This window comes from Mycetomoellerius zeteki, unplaced genomic scaffold (genome assembly GCF_001594055.1).
Source record: "Mycetomoellerius zeteki isolate Tzet28-1 unplaced genomic scaffold, Tzet1.0 scaffold119, whole genome shotgun sequence".
Taxonomy (NCBI): domain Eukaryota; kingdom Metazoa; phylum Arthropoda; class Insecta; order Hymenoptera; family Formicidae; genus Mycetomoellerius; species Mycetomoellerius zeteki.
In genome coordinates, this window is record NW_017256116.1 from 747964 (window position 1) to 774729 (window position 26766).

General features: G+C 40.4%; 2 protein-coding genes across 3 annotated transcripts in view; one reads left to right on the plus strand and one right to left on the minus strand.

The window, feature by feature from the left end:
• Positions 1 to 25132, plus strand: part of Smr (nuclear receptor corepressor smrter) — a 31392-nt gene extending 6260 nt beyond the window's left edge. Inside the window, exons 6-14 of one of the 2 annotated variants that reach the window (XM_018459601.1) lie at positions 215 to 690; positions 1816 to 2048; positions 18041 to 18352; positions 18581 to 18957; positions 19211 to 19471; positions 19652 to 20102; positions 20322 to 22564; positions 22694 to 22887; positions 23245 to 25132. In XM_018459601.1, coding sequence (XP_018315103.1) covers positions 215 to 690; positions 1816 to 2048; positions 18041 to 18352; positions 18581 to 18957; positions 19211 to 19471; positions 19652 to 20102; positions 20322 to 22564; positions 22694 to 22887; positions 23245 to 24007 — 5310 coding nt within the window. In that variant the 3' untranslated portion in view covers positions 24008 to 25132. The remainder of the gene's footprint in view (positions 1 to 214; positions 691 to 1815; positions 2049 to 18040; positions 18353 to 18580; positions 18958 to 19210; positions 19472 to 19651; positions 20103 to 20321; positions 22565 to 22693; positions 22888 to 23244) is intronic. The other variant, XM_018459593.1, reaches the window with a different exon arrangement.
• Positions 3373 to 6745, minus strand: LOC108730118 (mucin-5AC). Its single transcript, XM_018459613.1, is given in 4 exon segments — positions 3373 to 4414; positions 4416 to 4526; positions 5063 to 5504; positions 6433 to 6745. Coding segments are annotated over 4 exon segments (1908 nt in total).
• Positions 25133 to 26766: the final 1634 nt, after the last annotated feature.

Sequence of the window (26766 nt, forward strand, 5' to 3'; positions counted from 1 at the left end):
GAGCATATGTCTATAGGACTTTTTTTCTTAGTTTTTTACTCCTCTACACGCTCCCGAAGTTTTGCCATTTAATTTGGAAACACCCTGTATACTGTATATATACAATTTATCAATAGCAAAAGGAATTAGAAATTAGCATTTAAAAATTAAAAAACACTTATTAAGTTTTTGATTGTTAATATGTGAGAAAATGTTTCTTAATAAATTGTTTCAGGTAAATAATACCAGTTCGACTATTGGACCTATAGATATTTTAACGACAGGCGTAACGACAAGGTTACAGCGGGAGCAGCAACAGAAAACTCAGGAGAATCCTCAGAATAGTTCGGCAACGACTACGTCTGCATCCACAACGAGCACTACGGGCACATCGAGCGTATCGTCAACAACTGTCGGAACCACGACAATAACGACGACGACGACTCCTTCGAGCTCGATAGCGTCGGGCGTTAGTGTAACCGCGGATTCAGTAACGACATCAACGACAACGACAATGACATCAGTCCCGAACTCCACCGCGACGTCAAGCATCTCGACAACGTCGACAATGTCCAGTACGAAGGATTCCAGGGAGGCGAGTAAGGAGAATAAAGAGAACAAAATTGATTTAAAAGAATCTCATCTCATAAAAGTAGAGCCGAAAGAAGAGTCACAATCGGAACCTACGTCGGGGAAGGACATTAAAGTAATGTACGTGTGATATATATTTTTTTAAATCTATATTTTAATTAAACTTTATGCAACGTTTTGTCTTGTATAATTTAAGTATGTACTTGAAGCTTATACATGTAGTTTATACAATTATTGTATTTTGGAATTATTGAGGTAGCATATAACGTGTTCTCAGAATGACAGAATGTATTTTAATATATATGAATATTGAATACGTTCGCTGAATGTTACCATGTGAATATCGTACCTTTACTTCTTTTTAGTATTTTATCAAATGTTCACAATATTAATCATTTTCGATACGCGAGTAAGAAATAAAAAAGTTGGTGTGGCTCATTTTGCGAAACGCGCATATCAATTGGTCCCGATTCTGATCTATATAAAAGCGTGTACGCGGACTGATTGAATGAACCGTATCCATCGGCCGGAAGATATTCATTCCGCAAACATACCCCACTCCAACGAACCAATCTCAATATTGTCCACGGTGGGAGAGACGACCCGCGAATACCCATTTAACGATTACAATACGCTGTTCAGCAGCGTACGGATATTACAAAAACGCGCGCAAAAAGAAACTTAATCTGCCTTTTTTTATGGCGCTGTACTAATAGAGATAAGTTTTACTTATCGAGGGTGATCGCGCGATAGTCGAATGAAAGAAGCAAGTCGTTGAAGGGTGGAAAGCGGTTTTGGGGGTGATGGGGATATGCCAGGAGTGATTGGGCGGAGTGATGCGACGGTGGTGGCGGCGAAGGGTGGGGGGAGACCAATTATTAGCAGATTGTAATGCTAATCAATGGTTACCGGTTAGTGGATTATGTTTACGTAGGCTCTCATCACCGTAATTGACTCGATCGTTGGAAATGTGATTCTGCCCAATGAGAATGATGAGTGTCGAATTCCCTGCTGCTTCTTAAGACACAATCAGCAAAATTTTATCATGAAAAATATTTTTTTATCACGACAAAATCTCACATTTCATTTTTTTTTTTTTTTTTTTTTGAAAAACGGAAATATGATTGAAGCAAAACGTTCATGGATTATCTTTTAACACGAGCGTGCACAGAGTTTACATTTATATTTCATGCGGCTTGTATTTGTTTAAGCAAATCCAATTTATGTGCTTCGATATTGTTACAGAATGGAAGGGAAAGGCGCACTATCATCGTCTGCGTCTTCGTTGAACAACGCGACGAACGTTTCGACTATCCAGTCAGACTTCAAGGAATCCAGTAAAAAGAAACCAGGTTGCAGGGACACGAATAACAGTGGTGCTAACGTAGCAGCTAGTGGTAGAATAAAAGATAAGAAGAAAGAGAATCATACTCCTATGGAAACCAGTGATGAAGAGGCACCATCGATCGACGTCATCGGTAAGTTTAGTGCCAATTGATATTTTGTATTTTTGTTTGACATTAATTAGATTTTTTCCAAGCTGGGTCTTAATTCCAAAAGTTTCAATTTCTATATATGCTTTCTGAACATCTGCATTAATACGTAATTACAATTTCCCCGTTATATCTTGTACATAAGTACATAAGAATTAGATTAATAACGTTTAAAAAAAGTTTTTGAAGTTTTTCGATTGACTTCAACTATTTATTTATATTATTCTGTATCTTCGAAAGTTAATTTATTAATATATCCGAAATAATGTATCTTTAATTATCATATTAATTTCATTATTGATATAGATACTTTCGGAAAAGTATTTATTTTATTATGTCGCTTTTACGATAGAAACGATAGAATATTTAATAATATAATTTTTTTGTCTCGCGCGCGCGTGGTTTATTTTTGTGAATTTTCAAAGAGTTTCCGAAACATATCGGATTAGCATTATTAGATTGTATACTTAAATTTTGAAAAAATATATATACATATATAATTGAAACATACAGCTTATTTATAACAGATGTAAATGTTTTTACATAAAATGAATGAAATGTAGCAATAACGTTTAACTTACATTTAATTTTAAATTTAACGTTGAAATACAGTTTGTGTATGAGCAGTTTTATTTTACATAGAGAAATTAGTATTCCTTTTTATTTATCACTATAACTTTCCTTACAATTAAATTGTTATATGTAACGAAGATTTGATTACATCACTACGTAATTACATCGTAGGCTTTTATCTTTTTTTTTGTACAATTTCTTGGCACACGAAATATATACCAAGACGTATATAACATCAAGATATGTATAATGATAAAGAATGCACGTAAAAGATGAAACGCGCGATTAGGTACTATCTATTAAATATAAATTAGAAGCTAAATCTTTTTTAACATGTACGACGTTTTATCTCTTAATGATTTATACATTTTTGAAATAACGCAAGAACAGGGTTTAATTAAACGTAACGTCCAGCATATTACATTCTACGATAATTTGATTTGATTATCAATCTATTTTATTTGCAATTAAATATTCGACACACGCGCAAATATTAATAGGTACTTTGAGTTCCATCTGTGAAATGTCTTTCCTCTTGTTTTCGAGTAAGGGAATCTCTTCTTTGTTTTCCATAAGTGTCTATGTTGGTAACAGATAAGGGAAAAATCTGGAAGCGTTAAAATTTCACATTAGAACAAAATGATGATTCTTTTTATCATTAAAAGACAAAAATTTGTGATATTATTTCAGTACCTATCTAATGAGAAAGAGAGAAAAGGATTCGTATCCTTTCGTTTCACGGAGCATCCTGAGTGGACGATGTGTCCGCGTCACGACTCGATGCATTCGTTCCATCCGTGGCGGCTTGCCTCTCCTCGTCATTCGCGTGGCAGAGTTTTCGGTGTTTGTGTACGAAGTAGTAACTGGGGAACTTGCAACCGCAGATCTTGCAGGGATAGTACTGCACATTCAAATCCAACAATCTGACCTCTCGTCTGTTTCCACGCGCGGCATCCTGCCGCGATCCGTGATTAACAATGTCCCCACCGCCTCCACTATTGTCACCACCAGTCGTCTCGTTGATCCTCGTTGGCAATAAATGCCGCTTAGCGTGCTTCCTATAGCAATATTGTGATTTGAAGGTGTGCTTGCAATAGCCGCAAGTATAACAACCACCGTTGTTGCCGCTATTACTACCATCGTTGCTCGAATCGTTGCTGGGACTACGTGTACGGCTTCCTCCTCCTTGCGTTGCTGGTCCACCGTTCTCGTCGTTCTCGCTTGACGGATCCTCTCCCTCCGTCAGCTGACAGTTTCTCAACGGGCGTATCGGGGCATTATGCGACTCGTGCGACGTCGACGACGAATAATTCTCATTCAAAACACGGTGGAAGCGCACCGGTCCATCGCAGCACGCGATGTCGTACACTACGGAAAAGACAGTGCTTGTGGTGGAAGCCTCTTTTGTGCCCGAGATTGCGTTTCGAGCTCGACGACGAGACGAACGCGCTCGGTCATGTTCCGATATCGCAACATCTTCATTATCGTTGCTATCGTTACTGCTGCTGCGGTTACGATTTGGTGCTTTGCTGTCGGCGGATGCTGCAGTACACGATTTATTTAGCCGATCGTTAGACGATCTGGCGGAACGATCCTCGACCTCTTCTCCTCGTTGAACTTCGCGTTCCATCGACTTGTCACTGTTGTGATGCATGGGCGAATGCGTTTGCGACGCATAGGATGGAGCCGGTGAGATCGACCGCGACGGCGATGGTGCTCTCGTCGTAGAACTCGCTGTGCTGCTCGTCACGGCGAACGCGGTGAACGCAGCTGCGGATGGAAACGGTAGACACGATCTCCGGTGTTCTCGATCTACTGGAGTGCAATCTCGGACGTTTGTGGTGCGCCGCGCTCGGCGAGGACTGCGGCGACTTTGACATCTCACCGGCGCTGCAAACATTCATATAATTTTCCATCAATCTTGAAATCTAGAATAATTTTAATCCCCTTTAAAGAAAATATTGTTATATTATCACTATACTTGTTACGCATTTTGATTATATTATATAGATATTATTACAATTGACAATGTGAATCACTTGCGTCAAACGTACATGCTACTGTTTCTATGGAAGTCGAATAATTTATTTAAGTTAATTTATTTTTACACAGCAAGAGTATATTTTAATTTTTCTTTGGCTTCAGAAAAACGTATAAGCTATTACTAAAACAGAAAAAAATTGAAAAAATAATTCAATAAGTGTTCAAATTCTCTTTTCTGAATATGAGAATTGCTAATCATTGCAGTATGCCTTGGCTAAATAAAAATTCGTATAAGATGAAATCTTATTGGATTAATCTTATTATTGCTAGACATATGTAAGATTTCCAACATGTGAAAGAGATAAGGTACTTATAAATCTTCTGATTTAAATTTTAACACTGGGACAAGGCCGTGTAAAAAGATTCGATTGCATATTGCGAACCTATAATGCGCACACTGCTCCTGCTTTTCTCTCGGCACGACGACGTTGATTCCGAGTGGTACGGTTGGTTGCATCAATGGTTGCATTGACGGTGGCAGATGCGACATGGCAGTCGGTGCCGGCGCTGTTGGTGGATATGCAAGCGGGGTCGTCGGGGGCCAACATAGCGGTGGGCCTACTACCAGCCTACTCGGTATAGGTCGTAGGATGCTACCGGTGGTTCCCGGTGGCGACCCGGGCGTCGTTGATGCGGACGTCGGCATCGGCGGTGTTGGCAGAGGTGGCGGTGCTCGCAACCTTAATAGCGCGGCTCTGCATTGCTCCAGTGCACCCGGCATGTGCAGCAAATGCGTCGCTAGTAGCACGCTATAAACATTATCCAGCGTCACCTCCAGTCGTCCAGTGTACATATAGTTGAGCAACGGCGCGAATGCCTCTCCACCTAAGTCATATTGGGAACCGGGACATGTTAATGCGCGAGTTAAAATCAGATATTCTTATTTTTGTTTGTCTTGCAAAGTAAGATCAAAGCTTAGTGATACGTATAATTTTCTAGATGGAGAATTTAGTCTGCTAGGAGAGAGATAATCGGCATTTCTAACTTTAAAGTATCCGTACAGCTTCCCACTCTTTATGCAAATACTTAAATACATTAGTAGTCGTATTGGAAAATATTCTGTTTGCTGGGATTTGGTTCACAAGTGGTGAATTAAGATACGCTTTAGATTGCTTTTGAAATCGTAATTTTTATTAACGTAATTATTTAACGAATTGAATTATTTTATTAGAAAACGTTTGCAATACGAATGGAAAATGTTTTGTTTGCAAACACTACGAAAATGGACTTACGCCACTTGTGAACCAAGCGATTCAATTATTGGATTGGATTGGATTGAATTGGGTAACTATATTGGAAAATCCCAATGAGAGATTGGAAGTAACAATAGCACACTGTGCGACCACTGGAAGTTTGTTAATTATTCTGTTTCGTTGTTGGCTTACTGTTATTATTCAAAAGTAGTTTTGAAAGCATTGTATTTTGTTGTGTCACGACAAAAAACCGAAAGAGCAGAAAATATTAATACCAATAAATAATTCTTTGAAAACTTTAATTTTAATATCGATTAATACCAATACATAATTCTTTGAAAACTTTAATCAAATAATTTAATTTACGATTTAAATAATTTAGAAATATATGATTAAAAATATTTTAGCGATTTACGTTAAATAAATTTCTTCTTTCAAGTAAATTTTATAAATAAATATTGAGAGAGGGACAGTGTTAAGTCTTCTATTGGCAATTCTATCCGAGGATGAGATAATAGGTGTATCGTTAGAACGATCTCTAACTTGTGGTCTATATTTACCGATGGACGAGACCGATACGGAAGTGACCGGTCGTTGTGATTGCCCGTTGCTCGCCGTGACGGCGACGGTCGCACAGGTAGGATCGAAGGGCGAATTCGACGATGTCGTCGCCGTCGTCGTCGCCGCGCTCGTCAGCAGAGCCTTTAGATATCCACTGTGAGCCGCGAGTACACCTTTGTGCGCGACAAACTGGTGCTCGCCCTCGTTGCCGACTCGTACCACCGTGTCAGGTGGCGAGAACGTGTCCTGAAGACAGGGATAGCTGGTACTCGTGGCACCGCCACCGAACCACGCTCTGTATAAACCATACATCGTTGTTCAACTCTTTGTAGATCCAACACTTGTAAACCCTCGAATTTCTCACAGACGTTTAAATCAGCGCGTCTTAACGTCGTTCGTGACATGGGAAGGAAATGGATAGGAGCTCTGTGATTAGGACGCTGATCGCTCCGTAGAGCGTAACAATTGACGTCATCGTTATTCTCTCACAAAATCTACAAAAGTCTACGAAGTTGCTTTATGTATTCCCTTATAATATGATTGAATCTTGAAAATCGTGTCGGGATAATCCGGAAGTCACGGTTCGAGCTTTCTCACACGAGATCAGCGAGTATACAAGTTGGTCGAGATGCGGTACCGTTCTCGCGAACACTCGGCTCGGACCGATCTCGCGACTCTTCGTGATTTGAACGCTGGAAGCGCCGGCTAGCAGGCGCACCATCGTCGTACTGTTTATCAGCTGCGCGTAGAAGCGCTTCGCTTTTTCGAGCTGAGCTTCTACCACCTACGCCGCGCCGCGTAGGGTTGGCTCAACCCCCTTCGGAGCGACCGAGGACCGCCCCCAACGAGCGCAGATTGGCGGCATACGTCGCGATCACAGCCGAGTTGCACCTGCGCCCGAAGGATCAGTCTTCTCTATCGCGGTATTACAGGATGCGCTCCTGATCGTCCTCGTTTCGCGCACGAGAGATGCGAGAAGAATTCGAGTCGAAAGGGCTTCGAAAGATTCTATTGCAGCTCGTTAAAAGGGATGATACCGTTAATTACTCTTTTACAATTGCGTCATTTATACCGCAATTAATTCCCCATTGAGATCAAAGCCAAGAATTAGATAATAATATTATTCGGATAAATTACGACCTCCCTCCTTTTTGTGCACGATTGAAAATTTTTGCATTGAACGTGAACAAGACATCTACGGTCTATAATAGCATGCAAAGATATAATGGCATAATTGTAAGACACACGAAGGATATGTATAGATAACACATCGATCGCGATACGAACGCGTGTATATCGCGTGTGTATCGTGTCAATTCAGGATGCAACAATGCCATTATATCACACTACGTTATGATTACGAGGCTCGAGATAATAACACGTTAACTTTACATGTTGAAAATCATGAGAATCTTGAAACTTGGATGTTATTTCTCCCCAATATTGCGTGAACGAATATTAATTGATTGAATGTTAATGGATATTAATAAGAATATTAGGATATTAATAATTGGATAAATATTAATTGGTTGCGTACGAAGATTATATTGGAAGAAGAGCTCGCGATAATAGAAATACCACAGTCGAAATATTACATTGATAATTCAAGTTAATAATTGCCAGTTAGATCTCTCAGTTTTCAATCTACGAAATATTTGGCGATTCATCGATATTTATTAAATTAAAGATGAGTTTAAAAACTTAAACATTCTCTTAAAGAAGAAAAATAGTATTCATAATTGTGATCTATCGAGCAATAATCGACTTTGTAGTTAAAAAAAATATATATATAGAAAATGGATTGTTTTCGTTTGTTTCGGATTGTTTTGTGCGACGAGAAGATAGCATCGTAATTGTAGCATTTATGCGATAAACCTAACCTATTTGTCGGCTTCAAATGAGAGTTAAACGCGACTTGATGCAAACGCGAGCGATAGGAAAAGACGAATAAAGAAGAGAGGAGAAAGGAAACGTCTTTCGAGAGCCGACTGGATAATGAGAGGAGAGGAGCGCTCTCGCCTTCTGGATAGAGCGATCTTTCGCCGCGAGATGCGTCTTTTGCCGGTCTCTTCCTTTCTCTCTTTTCCCTTTTTTCATTCTCTCTCTCTCTCTCTCTCTCTGCCTCTTTGTTTTTCTCTCTTTCTCTTTTGCTCCGAAACCCTCTTGCCCGCGCCTGGCCTGGCCTCTGATGTTTTTCATCAAATTAACTCTCGCAGCATGAGAGAGTACGCGCTTCTCTTCACTCCGCGGCGCCGTGTTTGCATAATATCGTTTATAATTCAGCTCGCGCTGAATTCCACTTTATTCCGGAGCCACGATCGTTCGCTCCGGCCCTCTTCTTCGTTCTTTCCTCGTATACTCTCCACCCTGGGGAAGGCACCCTGCCCCACCTCTCGCGCGCGCGCTGGGTGCTTGGTGCCGCCACGAGACCACCTTTGCTACTTGTCCTCTCCCTATTTTTCATCTTGTTGGTGGTTTCGGTTTTCATTTACGCGAGGAAGCCGAGCGATATTTGTCCCGTTTGTTTTTTTATTTCTTCAAAAGGGAAATTGACTGGCAGTTGAATGGCAGAATTACGATCGCCGGTGATTAGAGTGATACTTCTTTCATACGGAAAGGAAAAGTTTAATGCCTGTATCAGACTAGAGATTGAGATTGAAATTAACTGGCCAGATAGAAAGAAAACCAATATCAAGTTTAGTGAACTTTGTTTTGATTGATCAAATTCAATCTTGATTTCTGATACGGGCATTGGATTTGTTAGTTTCTTTTATTGTAAATATAATGAGGTTTATAATATACATACGTTGATATATCTGTTTACTTTGTATTTTTTGTCATGAGAAAATTATTTTGTCTGAGTTTATACGAACTTATACGAGCTTATCCGTTTAAGCTTATATAAGCTAATACGATGGCATAAAGGAAAGTTTCTTTTATTCTACCTCACTCTCTTCATTGACTTCTGTCAGTCAATTCAGTCGGCGATTTTTTGCGCTGCGATCGCGTTCATAAACAAGTCCAATCATCATTGGTGAGAATCCGAGGGTCCAGAATAGAGACTCAGCGAGACGATTACGTGCATTTCCCAGGAGGCCATCGTCCCAAATCAGAGCTAACAGAGGCAACATCCCTCCGCGCTTTCCGTTCGTCTGATTGTCGTGTCGACCCTCTATCGCAACATTGTCGCGATCAGCGAGTATCGTTGAGATTATTACAATAGCAATCAATGTCGATTACAATAGACAAGTGCTTTTAGAGAAGAATCAGTTTCCTGATAAGAATGTATCATGTGAATGCGTTTCTCGCAGATATCTTCGCTAAAGTGCCCATAACACGAAACATAAAAATAACAATAATAGTATAAAATAAAATTTTACAATAGTAATGAATTAAAAGTACGATAGTATAATATGAATTAAAATAAAAAATTATTTAGTAATGAAAATAAAAATTGTACAAATAGCAAAGTCATACAAGCTACGTATGAAAACGCTTTCAAAAATAATGACGAGTATAATAAGTGAAAAATATTATATTCGCTTTAATTATTTCGAAAAGATACGTTTTCGTTTAATTGGCTCGTTCGCTATCATCAACGATAACTTTAATCGGGAAAATGGGAATTCGCGCGTATGGGGCCCCGGAACTCTCCGCACCGGAAATAATCGAGGGCGGTGGAAGAGTACACATCGACGAGGGGGGGGATCCTCGCTCCCGGGATCGTCTCTCGAGGAGACGAAAGAACGCTCGCGGTTTAATGCTTCCAACGTCGGTCGAGACAAGCTAAGCAAACACTTTTCGCGATATTACCAGGCCCTGTGCACGGACTTACCGCATGTTCTCCGCCGCGTTTCCGCAGGAGCTTTCTCGAATCCTCTCCCACTCTCCTCTGATTTTCTCATCTTCCTCATCCTTCTGGTTCTTTGTGTTCTCTTCTAGGAAATAATCACTGTTTCCATTTATTTATTTATTTGTTTTTTGCGCGTTATCGCAAAAAACTTTTCTGACAAACAATATAATTAACTGTATTGTGCAGGAATATAAATTCAAAAATAATGACACAGTGTAACAATGATATATATTATATTCGCTTTACAACTTTTATTATGACTTAAAGTAATAATAAGTAATACAAATTTTTGTGCTATATACCTTTGCGCATAAGTAAACAGAAAGGGAGTCTATTGTGAAAAAGATCGAGAGATCAGAATTACTAATCGTATTTATTGTATCGCCATGTGGCGGTGTATACATATATAGGTATATATTCTTCAGGATCAATAATGTGATTGCAATACGCTCTTTGCTTGGAAATTGGATATATTTTCTGGAAAATATGAATTAAAAATGCTTTAGTTGAAATGTCAAATTTATTTACTTTGCTAAATAAACTTATTTTCAATTGAATAATTTTTTGATAGACTTCCGACGAGGTAATATAGGAATATATGGAAGCATCATATTTTAGTAGGAAAAATTGATGAAAATATCGCAAACACGATCTCAACAGAGAAATTTGTTTACAAGTAAATAAAGATGTACAGGTAAATAATACATTTTCTAGAAAATTTTTTTTTTTTTTTTTTTTTTTAAAAAAATTTTTTTAGAAAAAGCACATTTAGATGAAGTTTGAAATCGAATTATTACTAATAATTATTTTAAAATATTAATGTTTATAAAATTAACACATATTTTCTTACTAAATGTTTCTATTTATTAATAAAATAGAAGATTCAAGGTTCTTTTTTCTGATTGAAATCCAGAGCAGTGTTATCAGTATCCCTGGATTAATAACACGAAGACACGCGAGAAAACGATAATTCGATAACACGCAAATAAATGACGGGAGAGGACTTGCTCCTAGATCATGTACGTCATAATTGCGTAGAGTAGTCATAGCAAATTGTTGGGAAAATTAAATGCCCGGGATTCGTTCGTCATGCCAGTCAACGGGTGGTGATAGCGATGAGAACGAGGGGGCAAACGGGGGTGAAAACCCGCGCGCGCGCACCTGGCACGAGCTAATTAGCGTCTTGATTTACTTAATCCCAATTAATGCCTCCGTTATGCCGTCTCTCTCTCTCTCTCTCTCTCTCTCTCCCCGTGTTCTTGTGTGCACTAGGCGGTGTGCAGGAGCGCTATCGTTTGAATTCGGCACGGGCGGCGCGTTTCCGCTCCGCAAATAGCGTCGGATTATCTCCGTATGGATACACACGGTACGGCTAATGTGCCGAGGCCGCCGGAAACTCCTCGGCGTTCACCTGTACGAATTAACGCTACTTAACGTTGTCGACTCGTCTCATCCGTTTCTCCATCGTGGTTATTCATCCGTTCCGTGTAATTGCACGATAAGGCAAAGGACGTTATTTCATGCATTCGAGACAATGGGGTAATGGGAGTGGTAGAGAGGATCAGAGTCCGAAATAAATTCTGTCATCTTTATATGAGAGTAATTTAACGTGATAATATTGAAAAGATACCGCAGATACCATTTCAATGTTGCTGCAATTTGCTTGTCGCATCGTTAAACCTCTAGAAATGATAAAATAAATTTCAATTTTAAATACCAATTTCATGTTTTATGATTCGCATTTTTGATCTCGTCTTCGATTAAAGCTGATGAATAACAGTTGAATTTTTTAATTTTTTTTTTTTAATTATTTTTGTTTCATTATAGTTTCACTAATAATCTCTCTCTTTCTTGATATGATAATGGTCGTAATAGATTGTGCGTTATTTTCGGATATCAGAGTATTAAATTGTTAATGACAAAATCTCGCGGGATGAATTCGTAGCATCGGCACGCATAGATCGATATTGCACTGTCCATCGTAGTGATATACTTTACATCGTTCCCGAGGACATCATGGTAGGCTAATCACCGTAATTCAATCAGCCGACGAGATGTTTTAAAGGGTCGCACGCCCGCGGGAGAGTGGACCGATGGTTTCGTCATCAGCGGCAGTAACCCCCCGCGCTTTCGCTCGTCCATGTAGCGATTGACAGATGTTATTTGCACAAGTAAACCGTGATCCAGCCCGGCACAGCTCTCAAGCGCCACCGAAACGCTACAAGCGATTCCATATTTACATGGCCTGTTCCCCGCTAACGATAATCGCGCAGGTGGCTTGTCAAAGGAGAGAGAGATGGTCCATTACATCGTGCAGAGATGTACAAAGATGTGTTTGCACATTATATATTCGATAACATTTCTCGTTACGCTATGAAAAATTGTCTATAATTACTAATTATAAACTGTGTCTCATTAATCGATGTTCGCGTGGGTCCAGTGGACCTGGACGATTTCTTCAACTACATGAAATATCGTTTATAACAATGTTTCTTACAATTTTACATAATCTAATCTCTCGAATTTTGATCTTTTAAATGAAAAAAAAATGTTTTAATTACGTTAACTTTAAGTAAAGAGATACATTAATTTAAAGTACACTGGACCCGCGAATACTATTTGCGGAATTTTCGGAACGAATACCGATTAGGATCACGTCTCTTGATACAAATGTTTTTGGAATAAGAAGCTGACATTATTCCTTCTTTATCTCGTTTTCGCGCAAGAATGAATAATTTTAATAAACAGTATAATTTTGTGGTATCGATATTCAATAACGAATACAAAACAGAAAAGACAGCTTAACGATAGGATATATTTTTATTATTTATTGTCGCTAGAAATTACGCACTTTTTTTAGACGCACCTGTATCTTTTTAAGTTGCAACGAGGACGCGTTTCCGGCGAAACGTGGCGTTACGGTGAATTTATTGCACGTATTACAGCATCCTCACAACATCGACCGTTCTTTTTGTTCGCGCGAGCGGTGGTGGTGGAATCGCGAAGAATCGCGGCGCGTGTTTGTTTTTAATCATTCTCGCTGGAGCCAGCGCAGGAGAGAGCGTAAATCTCATAAATACATAAATACAAAAATGTCAGCCCGGAGCGAATCCGCAGCGCCGCCGCGGGCGGGCGCGCCTCCCTTTTTAGTCCGCCGTACGTTTGCTTTAGATTTCTCTGCTTTTTCTCTTCCGAGCAAATTGTGCCGATCGACGTGTTTTCTAAAGCCGAACCGCATAAAGAACGCTAAAGCGCGAAGGCTCGTCCTAACAAAGAAAGATCGCTTCGTGTGGCCGGACGAATTTATTTGTTACGAATTTTTACGAATAAGAGATCTCGACGCTGTTAAATGCAACACTTTGATGTTTTCCCAGAATGTTGGAAACACAGAGAATGCTGACCAAACAGAAAACTTAAAATTGATCAAAGAATCAAAAGAGTGCGAGAATATTTTATTCGGGGTGTATATGTGCGCGGTATCCCCGCGAGGAAACGACGCGAGCAAATGTCCTTTTCGGTTTGATTATCCACCGATTCGGTTGATGATCATCTTTAGTCGATCGCAAAAATTCAACACTCAATTACGTGAAGAAATTCACGTACAGTCATTTAATTCGTCATTACAATTTTACAGGGAAATCTTGAGAATAATTGTACATACACACATACACACGTATGTAATTATGCAGGCTACTCTGCGGGATTGTGGAAAGGAGACAAATTACACGAATAATGTCTTATTACGAGAGAAAGAGGGAAGCAAAGCGGCAAATTATTCGCGGCATGGCTTTTATGAAATATTCAAATTACCCTTTCCCCATCAACGAGCTTGATTAGCGCGGAGGTAATGTCCCCCGTTCTCGTAGCCGCATCTTTTTTTCATCGGGTGAGTTTATCGTTTGAGCAGGGTTTGACTTCGGCCGCGGTAGTTTTTGTTTCTTTACACGTTCAATTACGTGTCTCGATAAATCATTAAAGTATCTTACTACAAAAAAAAATTTAATTATTACTTCCTGTCCTAATTTCCGATTTGTAAGATCGTCAATTATAAATACGGTCGAGACAACCACAAGCTGCATAAATAAAGACCCCCTGTCTTGAACTTAATTTGCTCGAAACTACCGCTCGATATATGACGAGATAATTTGTTTCCGCCTAACATTGGCCGACTGCGAATATCGCGTAACTGCGCATGGGTTCAGTCCGTTCAGTATTGAATGGGCTCTCGTATAAATTATTCATTACGACGTTTCATCCAGTTTTAACTCTCCTTTACCTGCCCGATCCACTCTCCCGAGATCTCCCCACGTATTACTTTGAATGTACGGGGAACGAGCTTTACGAATTATTCCACGTGACATGTGTGTTATTGCGTTATATATTCCACGGATATATTGTATTCGCTTTGTACTATGGATTGCTGTTGGTAATGCTCTTGGTGAAACGGACGGTCGAATAAAAATCTCGTTAAAACACCAAGGAAGTAATTATTGTAAAGAAACGTATGAAGTATTTTGCATGAAAATGAACAAAAAATTCGTCTGTTTGACATATATAAAATTCTTCTCTATCACATTTGTTATTCTCTTTATTTAAAAGAATTTTTTTATTAAAATTGAAAAATCCAAAATAATAGAAACGAGGGAAATTTAGGTAAAATAGCAGGAAATATTATTAACATATCAATAATATACACCAGTTTATGAAGATATTCATTTTGTTAATTAAATAATGCTGCACGTATCAAATTTGTGTATAATCTAAATATTTATGTTCCTAAAATAACATGGAATTTATATTACGCGTTCGAATTTAATTACGTTATTGTCGGTCATGTAAATGACAGATCGTGAAAAATCGAGGCATGTTCTACATTTCCCGCGCGTTACACGCAGTGGGTATTCTGGAATATGGCTGGGCAGTTCGATGTTGTATTCCGCGATACTTGGAGATATACAAATGCGCAAAAATTGCCGTGCATCCTACTTGGCCAGGATTGGTCTGTCGATCGCGGGGCAGGGGCGCGCAAATTACGCGAGAGCGATTTTCTCTCGCTCTCGGGAATACCTGCCAATCAGTGTCGCGAATTCTCACACGGCGTGTTATCCTCTATCTACTCGCCGGCAACTCTTCCAATCGCGGTATTCGATGTAGGTACTTGCTCCCGCGCTCCGGCCTCATCCCGCTTGCCATCGCAGAGCGTTGCACGAGCGCGACGTCACATCGGTAATTCCGTGTCAACAATAATTCCGCGTACGATCCGAAAGACACGCGCGGCTCGATGTGACAGGTCACTGGAGAGCAGATGCACGCGGCATCCGGGATATGCGATTCGCGGCGATATACGAATTTCAAAAGAGAAAGAAGGAGAGGGATAGAATTCCCAGGAAAATCGAACGTTAAATAATTAGTGAAACATCAAGCGACCATCGTTTAATTCCGAATTTTCATTTGTATTTTTACTGAATTAAATTAATCTCCTGAACCGTGACGCAATATACAAAGCCGTGTCTTAATAAAGACGGCTGTCAAATTGATTTTTTTATCTCGTTTAATTCAGATTTTCGAATCTTTCGGACATATAAAGAAAATTATATTTCCGAATAGATATTTTAGCAATGTTTCGTAAATTTTGCGAAATATAACAGTATAAAATATCACGAGCAGTAGCCCTTTCCGATCCAGTCCAGTGTAGTATCGATTTGTTTTTAAATTTCTTGAATCTCTTGGCTAACGTGATTATTTTGACAATTAATTTTACAAAAGTATATTATCTCAGTGGTATCGGGATTATTAGGTGTGCTCGATTTCGAGTCCCGTGATAATTGTCGGCACGAGTAAATTTACGCAGTTTCGCGCAAGGAGGAACGGAACTATCAAAGCGATCTTATTTAGGAGCGAGCGATGCCGACGTTTGCGGGAGGCTAAGAACGAACGTCGAGAACTTTTTAATTGGGCGTCCTTAATTAGCTGAGTCCCGAGTAATTATACTGTCTCTCGCTCCGTTTCCGTACGCCAACTCTCTCCCTCTCCCCGTACCCCTTTTCACCCGCTTCGCTTTCCGTGCCGCTCGTGTTTTCCCTCGGGTTCCTTGCTCGTGATTAACTATATTTGCTCAATTTCATAGCGGATAAACGCGAGTACATTCTCTAAATAGCCGTTGGAAACAACTCTGTTTGCGCGTTTATTGTCGAGCGAGAATTCTACAAATATCTGATTGCCGATCAAATTAACGTTCTTGGAAAATATCGATTTTACTCCAGAAAATATAGATTCGTCCTAACGAAAGAGATTCGTGAGTACCAAAGCACTTGTGAAGATCGAACGTTTCAGTTTGAGTTGAAACGTTAAATTGAAGCGTAATCGGGTCATCGAGATTAATTACAAGATTCGCGGATATCCACACAAGTGTAACCACGTATACATTCTTTTCGTATCCTTAAATAATAAATAAACGATAGAAAATATATATATATTATTAATAGTTTTTACTCTCTTTTGACACTCGAACGTATGATGCGATTTTAAAGAAGAAAAAAAGAAATTTATTCGAACGAGAAAGTGCGTATTTTTATTTATCTCGTTTTAGTGTCTGCTCTAGTTTACTATCGAGCTTCATTGAAATTTCATTTGGTGACTCTAACGACTCGGAATGGCACACGATCGACCATTATCGCGCCGCGTGTTCGTGGCGTTTTGTACGCGTTCCGCGTATCGCGCACGGCTAACACGCGCAGCGCGTGCATTTATATTTCACGGCGGGCCGCAAACACGTTGGCGTTGCCGAATCGCGTCAATAGACCAGCCCCTTTGACGTTTTAGCGACAGTGCGCGTCATATCGCAATTGCACCGAGATAGGATCTAACACACGCGGCGGCGGTGACGGTGGTGGTGGCGCATTGCATATGCACCATCTGATACAAGCGTATCGTCGCCTGGTCTCGCTCTCGCGTGCGCTTTTATATTTTATTTGATTTTTATCGGCCGTCCCTAACGGCATATCAGCGCGAAACACGCGCTCTCGATTCGGAAACGTTTTCCCCGTTTCAATCGCGCGGAATGATCGGAGGAATTCATTACATTACTCGCGACAAAGAGCGTTTATGATTATGACAATTTTGCAAATTTAACTTATCGAAAATTACTAGGGGAAGGTTTTTTTATTTCTTGAAATTATCGTAATTTTTAAAATAATTTTTCTACACTGAAAAAAAAGATTGGCTGCTGCAGCAAATTAGATGAAATATGGCATAGCATTTTTAATTGGTTGCAACAGTCAATTTTTGGTTGTGTTAGTCTATCGAAATCCTATGTTGACATTGCAGATAGGTTAACCAAAAATTGGCTGCTGCAATTAAAAATGCTATGCCATATTTTACCATCTAATTTACTGCAGCAGCCAATCTTTTTTTCAGTGTAGTATAAGAAATTTCTTCTACAGATTTTCTGTAATTTAATTGTCTTACATTAAAAAATATAATAGTAATAAGGCTCAATAAATTCAAAAATTAAAAAAGAAATAGGGCTACGAGCCAAAGATTAATCGTTATAAATTTAAATTAGTAAAATAAACATATCAGAATATAAAAACTTTAATGCCGGCTATAAACAAATAAATAAAGACAAACGTTTCAATCCCTATTCCTTTTTTAATTTTTGTCTTACATTATCTTCAAATGGAAACTATTTTATTACTCTGCTCTTTTCATTACTCCTACATATATTGTACAATAATTTTTTGTTATGATTTCAGAGGGTGGTAAACAGATAGGACCTCACGCTTGCACGGTGTGCCAAAGCGTCGTCGAGGGAAGCGCGCATAGTCGCGCGTTACCACGTAGCCAAGCGTCGCAGTACGGCCTACGGGAGGATCAAGTACCTCCTGGTGCGCGTGTCTGTAACACTTGCCGCTGCAAGGCCGTCCGTGGACGTTACACCGCCTGCCCGTTGCCGGGCTGTCCGAATCTGAGCAGCTCTAAATCGAGAGTGAAACGGCTAAGAGCGTTACCTTCCAAGTGGCTTGACTTGCCACCGGAAATTCGGGAGCCAATCGCTCAAGAATTCCGTGAGTATTCTCCGCAAATTTTTATGAAATTTATACGCGCGAGTGTGCTCTTCGCGAATTTATGTCCGGAAATATAAATCTATTGTAAATTTGATTATTATTATGTTTTATGTTTGCATGTCTTTACGAGTGTGCAAGTTTTGGATTTTTGAATTTTATGAAAGTACAAAGTGAACTTTATTTAAGTGCTCATTCCGTAGCTAAACCGCTTCATTCCACTTATTTCAGAAATACCAAACAGCGCGACGAAATGTTGCTCGGCTTGCTTCAGCCGCATATCGCGCCGTTTGGCGCCGCATCTTGCCGGTGGTACCGAAGTATCCGAGGATGGCGCCGATGCTTTATCGCGTCAGTGGACGGACGAGGAGCTCGAACAACTCCGCAGGGCACTTCGGGAACATGGTACCAATTGGCCGAAAGTCGCCGAACAGATACCCGGCAAAACGAATCATCAGTGCAAAAACTATTATTTTGCTTACCGAAAGAAATTGAGCCTCGATCAAGTAGTTGCCGAATACTACGCCTCACTGGGCGAGGAACGAAGACCGTGTCTGACTGACGAGGAAGAAAGTGGCAGTAGTACTAGTAGCTGCGATGAACTGGCTGTAAGTGTCTCACGAATTATTAAACATTATTTAGTTTAAACACACAATCAGAATTTGAAATGAGAAGTATGTACATTTTCGTGTAAGAAAATATACGTAGTTTGCTATTCCTAAATTACAAATGAAACTAGCTAATTAGTTTTTGGTACAATTGGTAATTTACATTAATTTTTTAAATGAGAGATTGCGTCAAATTAAACATTTTACCTTTTTGCGTATATATCAATTAAACTTACTTTATTTTTTCTTTTAGGTTCATGATTCAAGTGATACAGCCAGCGCAGGAAGTCCTGCAACGACGATGACAGGCAGTAATGTAGCATCGAGTGGTACTGCGGCGACATCGTCGTCATTATCGATGTCTTTCCGATCCAGCGAGCAAAAACTCGGCGAGAAACTCTCGGATATAGCCGTAGTATCACTTGTACCGCCCGGATCATCTCAACAGTCTTCCAGCAGTGGAACTGCTACTGCTACTTCGGGTGGCAGGGAAGATTACGACAGTTCTGCCACGGTAAGACAAAGCTCTCGGACTTTCTTTTACAAATTTTGCCTTGCATAAGATATACATATAATTAGTTTTATTATGGACTTAGCATTTTTGAAAATGATAAGAATGCAATTACAAAACAAGGCGCAAAACAATGTTTTTGTACGATAGGACCGTCTGATAGAGGTGCGCTAATTGTTTCAGGAGACAGCGGACGAAGGTCAGGGAGGTGCTGACTTGGAAAATAGCAGTGTTGTGGTGACTCTGACAACCTCCAATAGTAACACAACATCGTTGCCACAACATCCGCAGCCACCACCAATTGTTCATTCACCACCTTCAACAACGAGTAATTCCAATCCACTCACTGTCAAGGATCTCATGCTTGGAGTCATCGAGATGCAATTAAAACGTACTCCCAACAGTCCAGCCGACGGTGGTGGTTCGTCAGCACCCAATAGTTCTGGCACTCCGACGATATCTAGTATTTTGAAGACAGATCATCGTAACGATATAACATATATTCGTGGCTACAAATCTTCATCAAATATAGCAAATACTACGTTGTCTAATAGAGATACAAATCTAGCCACGCTCTCTGTTGTCTCGGGACCTCATCATGCTCATCGTTCTGCTCCAAGTCCACAACCAATTGGTAAGTTCATTGAATAATCTATTGTTATATCTAGGATTCTTACTTAAAACTTACTCTTTTTAAGTCTAATTTTTATAAAAACTTATTTTCAAAGTAATGACTTTATCACGTTCATTTAAAATCCATTTTTATTTTTATCTAATCTGTGCCTTATGGTCATTCATGATTTATTAGAAAGATGGGCTAGATTCATGATATATGCATTTTCTTTCTCTTTAGGTCAAATGCAAGCTACCATTACACCTTGCCCACCAACAGTGCCGAGTAGTCAAGCTTCATCTTCGGACTTGCTGCCTAAGGAAGGTTTGGTTGTCATGCAAGTACAACAAGCGTTGCGAGAGACGGAAGGAACGTTGGATTTGAGTATCAAAAAACCAAGATTACAACAAGATTACAATCATTCAATGCAGCTTCACAAGCCGCCGACGGTGACGCTTTATCGACCGGAACCGCCGCCGGGCGCGTATTATCATCCTCACGCGCCTCATCCCGAACAAGGTCGTGGCGCGAAAAGTCCATTGATTTATGCTTCGTCACCGCGACCACAAGCACCTATTACACCTAAGATGAATAAAGTCACCGTACCACCGCCTCATCCCAAGCTATCTCCAAAATTAAGCACCATAGCCACGCCAGGTCACAAGGGTGGTTCCATCACGCATGGCACGCCTGTATCCACAGCGCGTTATGAAGGTTTATTGCGGCAAATGACACCGCCTGGTAATCCAACGGTTACTGGTGCTGCTCCGAACGCTAGTGAACGAGGCGGTGGCGGCGGCGGCGCCATTAACGCAGGCTCCGCTGTACCAGGGACTCCGAAAGATACAGGTGGTTCAATCACACAAGGTACACCGGTGCTTCCGTTCGCGGTAGACAAACGCGGCACGCCTATATACGATTATCATCGTACCATCCGACATTCGCCTGTGACGGGCGGTGGCAACGTTCCACCCCCACCGCCGGGACAAGGTCCTACAAGTCAGGCAGCGTCGCCAGCCGTGGTAGTGAGTCATGGTGGCAGTCAGTATAATTCTTATTCTGCCGCAGGACGCCCGCCGCCCAGTTACTCGATGGAGCAACAATTGTCCAGCCGACAGATCATTATGAATGACTATATCACAAGTCAGCAGATGCATGCGCGTGCTCGTGGTAGCAGTAGTACTGGTGCATCTGTTGCTGCTGAGACGACCGGTAAGAGTGAACCGCCACCGCCACCGTCGTCTACTCTCTACTATACTAGTACGCCTCCTCCATCACAAACACATACGCAACCGCGGCAAGGTGTTATCCAGAGGCACAATCCTCAGAAGCAAATGCACTATCCACCACCGCCACCTGGCCTGGAGGCGTTCTCTAGTTTAGTGGATGTGGCAGTACAACAACCCAGTCTTCCGGTGCCACATCCGCACGGCCATCCAGCTGCATCCGGTAGTGGTGGCCACGAGGGTCTCGGTAAAACGATGGCAGATCGCCTGTTAGCTGATCGTTATGACAATAACCGCGCGTTTCGCGAGCAAGAGATACGGCTGCAGGAACATCGTATGGCGGCAATGCAGGCTGCAGAACACAGACTAGCAGTGGCTGCAGCGGTGCAGCAGCATCATCATCGCGATCGAGATAGAGAACGCGACCTCGTTCATCTACGAGAAAAGGAGGAACATCGTTTGCATCGTGAAAAGGAATTGCAACAACTGGAGCACCGTTTTGCGGTGCAGCAGCACCATCAACAACGTGAAAAAGATCTCCAGCAGCAAGAGCACCGTCTCGCGCAGCAGCGAGAAAAGGATATGCACGTCGAGCACGCTCGTTTGTCTGTGCAGCAAGTCCGGGAAAAGGATATTCAACACGAACATCGACTTAGCGTACATCAACAGCGAGAAAAAGAGATACACCAAAAAATGGTGGCAGCTGCCGCACAACGTGAGATTGAGCATGAGCATCGACTTGCTGTACAACAACAACGCGAGAAGGAGATGCAACAGCAGGAGCGACTCGCCATTCAGCAACACGAAAAAGATGTTGAACGTCGCCTGGCTATGCAGCACCGCGAAAGGGATCTGGCGCATCTTCATCAACAACAGCAACAACAACAACAACAGATCCAGCAGCATATTCAGCAACAACGTATAGAGGCCGAGAGAAGACATATTGCGCAACTATACAGAGATCAACAGCAAATCGATAGAGATTCGTCGAGATTAGCGAGCCTCGGATTCTCCTCGCAACCTTCCAGGCTTCAGCAATCTCAACAGTCTCAACAGCAGCAGCAGCAGTCATCGTCGTCATCGTCATCTTCGCGACAGAGTCAATCTTCCAGTCAGCAGAACGACTCGTCGACTCTCACAGCCGCCAGTTTAATTGACGCTATCATCACCCATCAGATCAATCAGAGTGTTGAGAATCCCGGTGCAAGCGGATCGTCAGCTAATCAGCCAGCACGTGCTGGCGATCGTCTTTTTCAGGTAGCCGAACATATTTTTACTTTTTCTTTGAAACCTTTAGTTTGTTGTAAAACGTACGCTATATTTAAAAGAGCTTTGCTTTTTGAAATTGCATTCTTATCGCAATCCTACTCTTTTTCGTCATTGTAGGGATTTCATCGTGAAAATCAACAAGAACCTAATGGCATAGCTCACAGTCCCGCTGGTGAAGGCAGCGGTGGTGGAAATGGTGGAAGCGGTAACGGAAGTGGCGGCAATAAAGCAATCACTCTCGGCGAGCACGTTGATCATATTGTTTCTAAAGATTATGGCCCGCCTCATTCGTCGTATAGATCCTACGCTGGGTAAGTCCTCGCGCAATGTAAGTCATCTCTTTAAACTCGATATTACATCGTGATGAAAAATTTCTTTTTATAAAACTAAATTACAAATCTCACAGTTATGAATTTAAGTTCACAGTTTTTTGCTCTGATAATATTCGATTAATTTTATTTTATTCGGTTTTATCGATTCTTATTTTATCGAATGTAAATCTTACGAATAATAAGATTTGTAATTTTATAATGTTCGAAAGCAGTTTGTTGAAACTTCCTATAAAAAGAAAGAAAGAGAACACATTTAATTTTTTTTTCTTAACCGCAATGTGTTGGCGAATACTCGTATATTATAAATAACGGAAATCTTTATTTTCTAAACAATAGATATCAAATTTCCGAAGATCAATGGAAGAGACGAAAACTTAATGAGCCGGACTCGGTGAAGACTGGGGACGAACGACAAATAATACGTGTTGCGCAACAGCAGCATACACAGCAGCAACAGCAGCATCAATCATCGGGAAAGCAGCAATATCATACGGTTGAGCCAGTTTCGCCGCCGGAGGCAACTACCAATCATTACGCACGTCGCTTGTACGATTCGAGCACTGCCACATCCACTTCCGGGACTCCCTCCAACAAGTCGCATTCGACGCCGTATGACGTGTCGCCATTCGATTATGTGAAAAACAAGATAGTTGAGGTGATGCGTACTGAGGACGACAAGGCCGGAGGTGGCGGCGGCGACGGTGGTGCGGGCTCCGATAGAAACGGAGGCGGCAATTCCGTCGTTGTGTCTGAGAAGGATGAAAAGGGGGCTAGTGCAGAGAGAAGCGTGGAGAGAAGCCCATCGAGTGGCGGTGGTGGTGGAAGTGGCGGTGGCGGTAATAGCGGAAGCAATGAAATGGTGGTCGACAATGCGGGTGGACCGAATCCAACCACTCGTGAACAACCACCACCGCCGCCTGCGCCCGCAGCTACTACCACGTTTTATCCATTTAGTGCGTTAGGGGTGCACACAGGACCACCGCCGGCCCCGCCACCCACCTCAGCTACATCCGCCTCTGTGGCAAAATCGGAACAGATGCAAGCCGAGCCGGCGCCGTTGCTTTCCTCGCAATACGAGCCGCTCTCGGATGAGGATTGATAGTCTTCTATAACTGTTCAGCGCTGTAACTGTTCTTACGCTAAACTGGCATATATTAGTGCGACGATGCATGGCTATTATGGATGCAGAGAGATGCTGTGGCATACGTCTTTTTAGGATACTCGCAGATGATCATCGATTGAAACAATGTTTAATTATATTGGACGATTTATCGATTATATTGGACGCTTTACAGGCAATCAGAAGCCACATTGCGTTCTTGTCGATCGCCAAATCCTAATCTAATTTAAGAGACTTCTTCTTTTTATATATACGCATATATATATATATATATGTACACACATACATATATATAAATATAAATATGTGTATGTAGATATATATAAATATGAAAATTTGCGATCTCCGGCGAGATAAATGGAGAAATATAATGTTTTAAACAGAGTCCCACACATATTGTTGTTTTACGAACTCTTTGTAATTTCATTGTATTTTTAGTCAAAAATCATTCCCGCGTCACGCGAAGAGAGGTAAATTTACGAAACGCATACTTCGATTTTATTTGCCTTCTCGCGATGTTGCGCTGGTTTTCAGTTAAATACATAGCGACGAATAGTTTTATCTAATAATTAGTTATTTGCGATGTATAATTTATAATATGATGCCGATATGGACATTAAAGTTATCTGTATAAATACATATATGTATAAGTACATGTCAACGTGGAAAACTAATTACATTGACGCCGTGGTTTTGATGGGCCCTTTTTTTAAAATCTCGCGAGTTATTGTACAGGTTCGGAGTTTTAGTTTAGCGAAATTTTATGAGTGCGATAGTTCTAAAGAAAAGAAATCGTTACATAATCGTTAAATAACATGTACTCGCCTATACATATACATATTTTTCACTTTTTAGGTTTTTTCGATACTCGCAAATGTATATGTACGTTAGCGTTTCATTTCGCAAAGGAAATAAATCGGGATCGACACTCGATATATATCCATTCTATTTCATATATGTACTAATATACCGAGTGCTCGAAGCTTTAGTCGTTCGATCGAGGTGAATTATTATTTTTTTATGTTGACTTGGGCTTGATCAGTCCGCAAAAAGACATCGGTATACGCGTAAGCATCCGATCTGTGAAACATCTAGGTCTATATATGTATATCCCATGTTCACAAACATGTTCAGACGCTTCTTTTGTACATAAATGAAAAACAAATATATGTAATCGTTAAGCGGTAATAATATACAACGCTAATGAGGGCGTGCGTGTTTTTATTTGGAATGAGTCTGTGATGTATCTGGGATTAATAGGTTCAACTGTGTTACATACCAGTGCAAAGCATAGCCTGTAGTTTGAACTGAAGATGAGAAAGAAAGAGAGTGCAAGAGAGAAGTAATGTGCAAGAAATGTGAAGGAAAATGCCGTACTACATATTCTGGCGTGGATAAATCGAGATATTCTGGCGACGTGAATCAACTTTCGACGATCGTTCTGATCTTGGTGACGTGGATTTAAGAAAACAGGAAAAAAATCGTAACACAAAGTGTATTGTACATAGTACATATTAATTTCTAAGTTGAACAAGTAATATGGCTAGATAATCCGTACACGCTACTGTATAAGAAATTTAGGTTTAGCGATAAAATCGACGTAGTTAGTATTTAGGAGTTTAAACAACCACGAACTGATTTTAAGGGGAAAAACTTTCTCCTGGACTTTAATTATTAATAAACGACGGCAAAATAAATATGCAGGCGATTAAATTGATGGAATTATCATTCGCGAAGCGAAATTGGAAGTAGATTTATTTTATCTGTTTCAAATTTGAGAAAAAAAGAGAGAGAGAGAGAGAAAAAAATGTGTATGCTCTATTACATACACAACACACGACACATACACGTATACATGCATACTTTTTATACAGCCTAATTTTATATTTGTAGCTTCAACTGTTTTGCGATCTGCGCCTTGTTTCTTCGCCATCGTGACACCCGACGAATTCTTCAAACGTCACTGCGAGAGTTACTTCTTTCAATCACTGCGTCGTGAATCACCGCTTCTGCCAGATTGCGCCTCGATAATATATATATAAAAATGTTCCGTGTCGTTTCGGACGACTGATGAAGACTACAGAGATTCACTGTACAAAGATGACTGCCTCCATTCGCACGCCAGCGATCAGACGATTAGCCCTCGTTCATTTGTATTTTCGCATTTTCTTCTTGCATCTTTGATACAACAAGTGTATCCTCCGGGCGGTACAGATATTATTCTCTTCTTAACGTTCTTTTTTCTTCTTTTCATCTCCTGTAACAAGCGTTCTCTGACATGGGCAGTTCATGATGTGTTGCTCGACGATTTCTTTTATCCTTTCCATAAAACATTGTGCAATTAATTATATAAAATATCAATGAGAAAGTACGTTTGAAAAAAAATTTTTTTAACGTATAAAATGCATACCAAATCGTATTCTAATCATATAAATTATATAATGTGTATGTAATTATTACTATATCATATAATTTGTGTTACATGACTTTTACTGTTTAAAGCATATAGAAAAGATTTTTACGTTTTTAAAATAATAGCTTGTGCACACTGAGAATTTAATTATGTTTGTACTTATTGTAATTATATATTGAGCATTCGAATATTTTATCTTTGATTTTTTTTATATAGTACGTAGTTTGATTTCTTGGTCCTAAATAATGAAGAGAATCGACGAGTCTCGCGGAACACTGCATCCTGTCATGGAAACGCTCACCTCCAATGATTCTTCACTGTACAA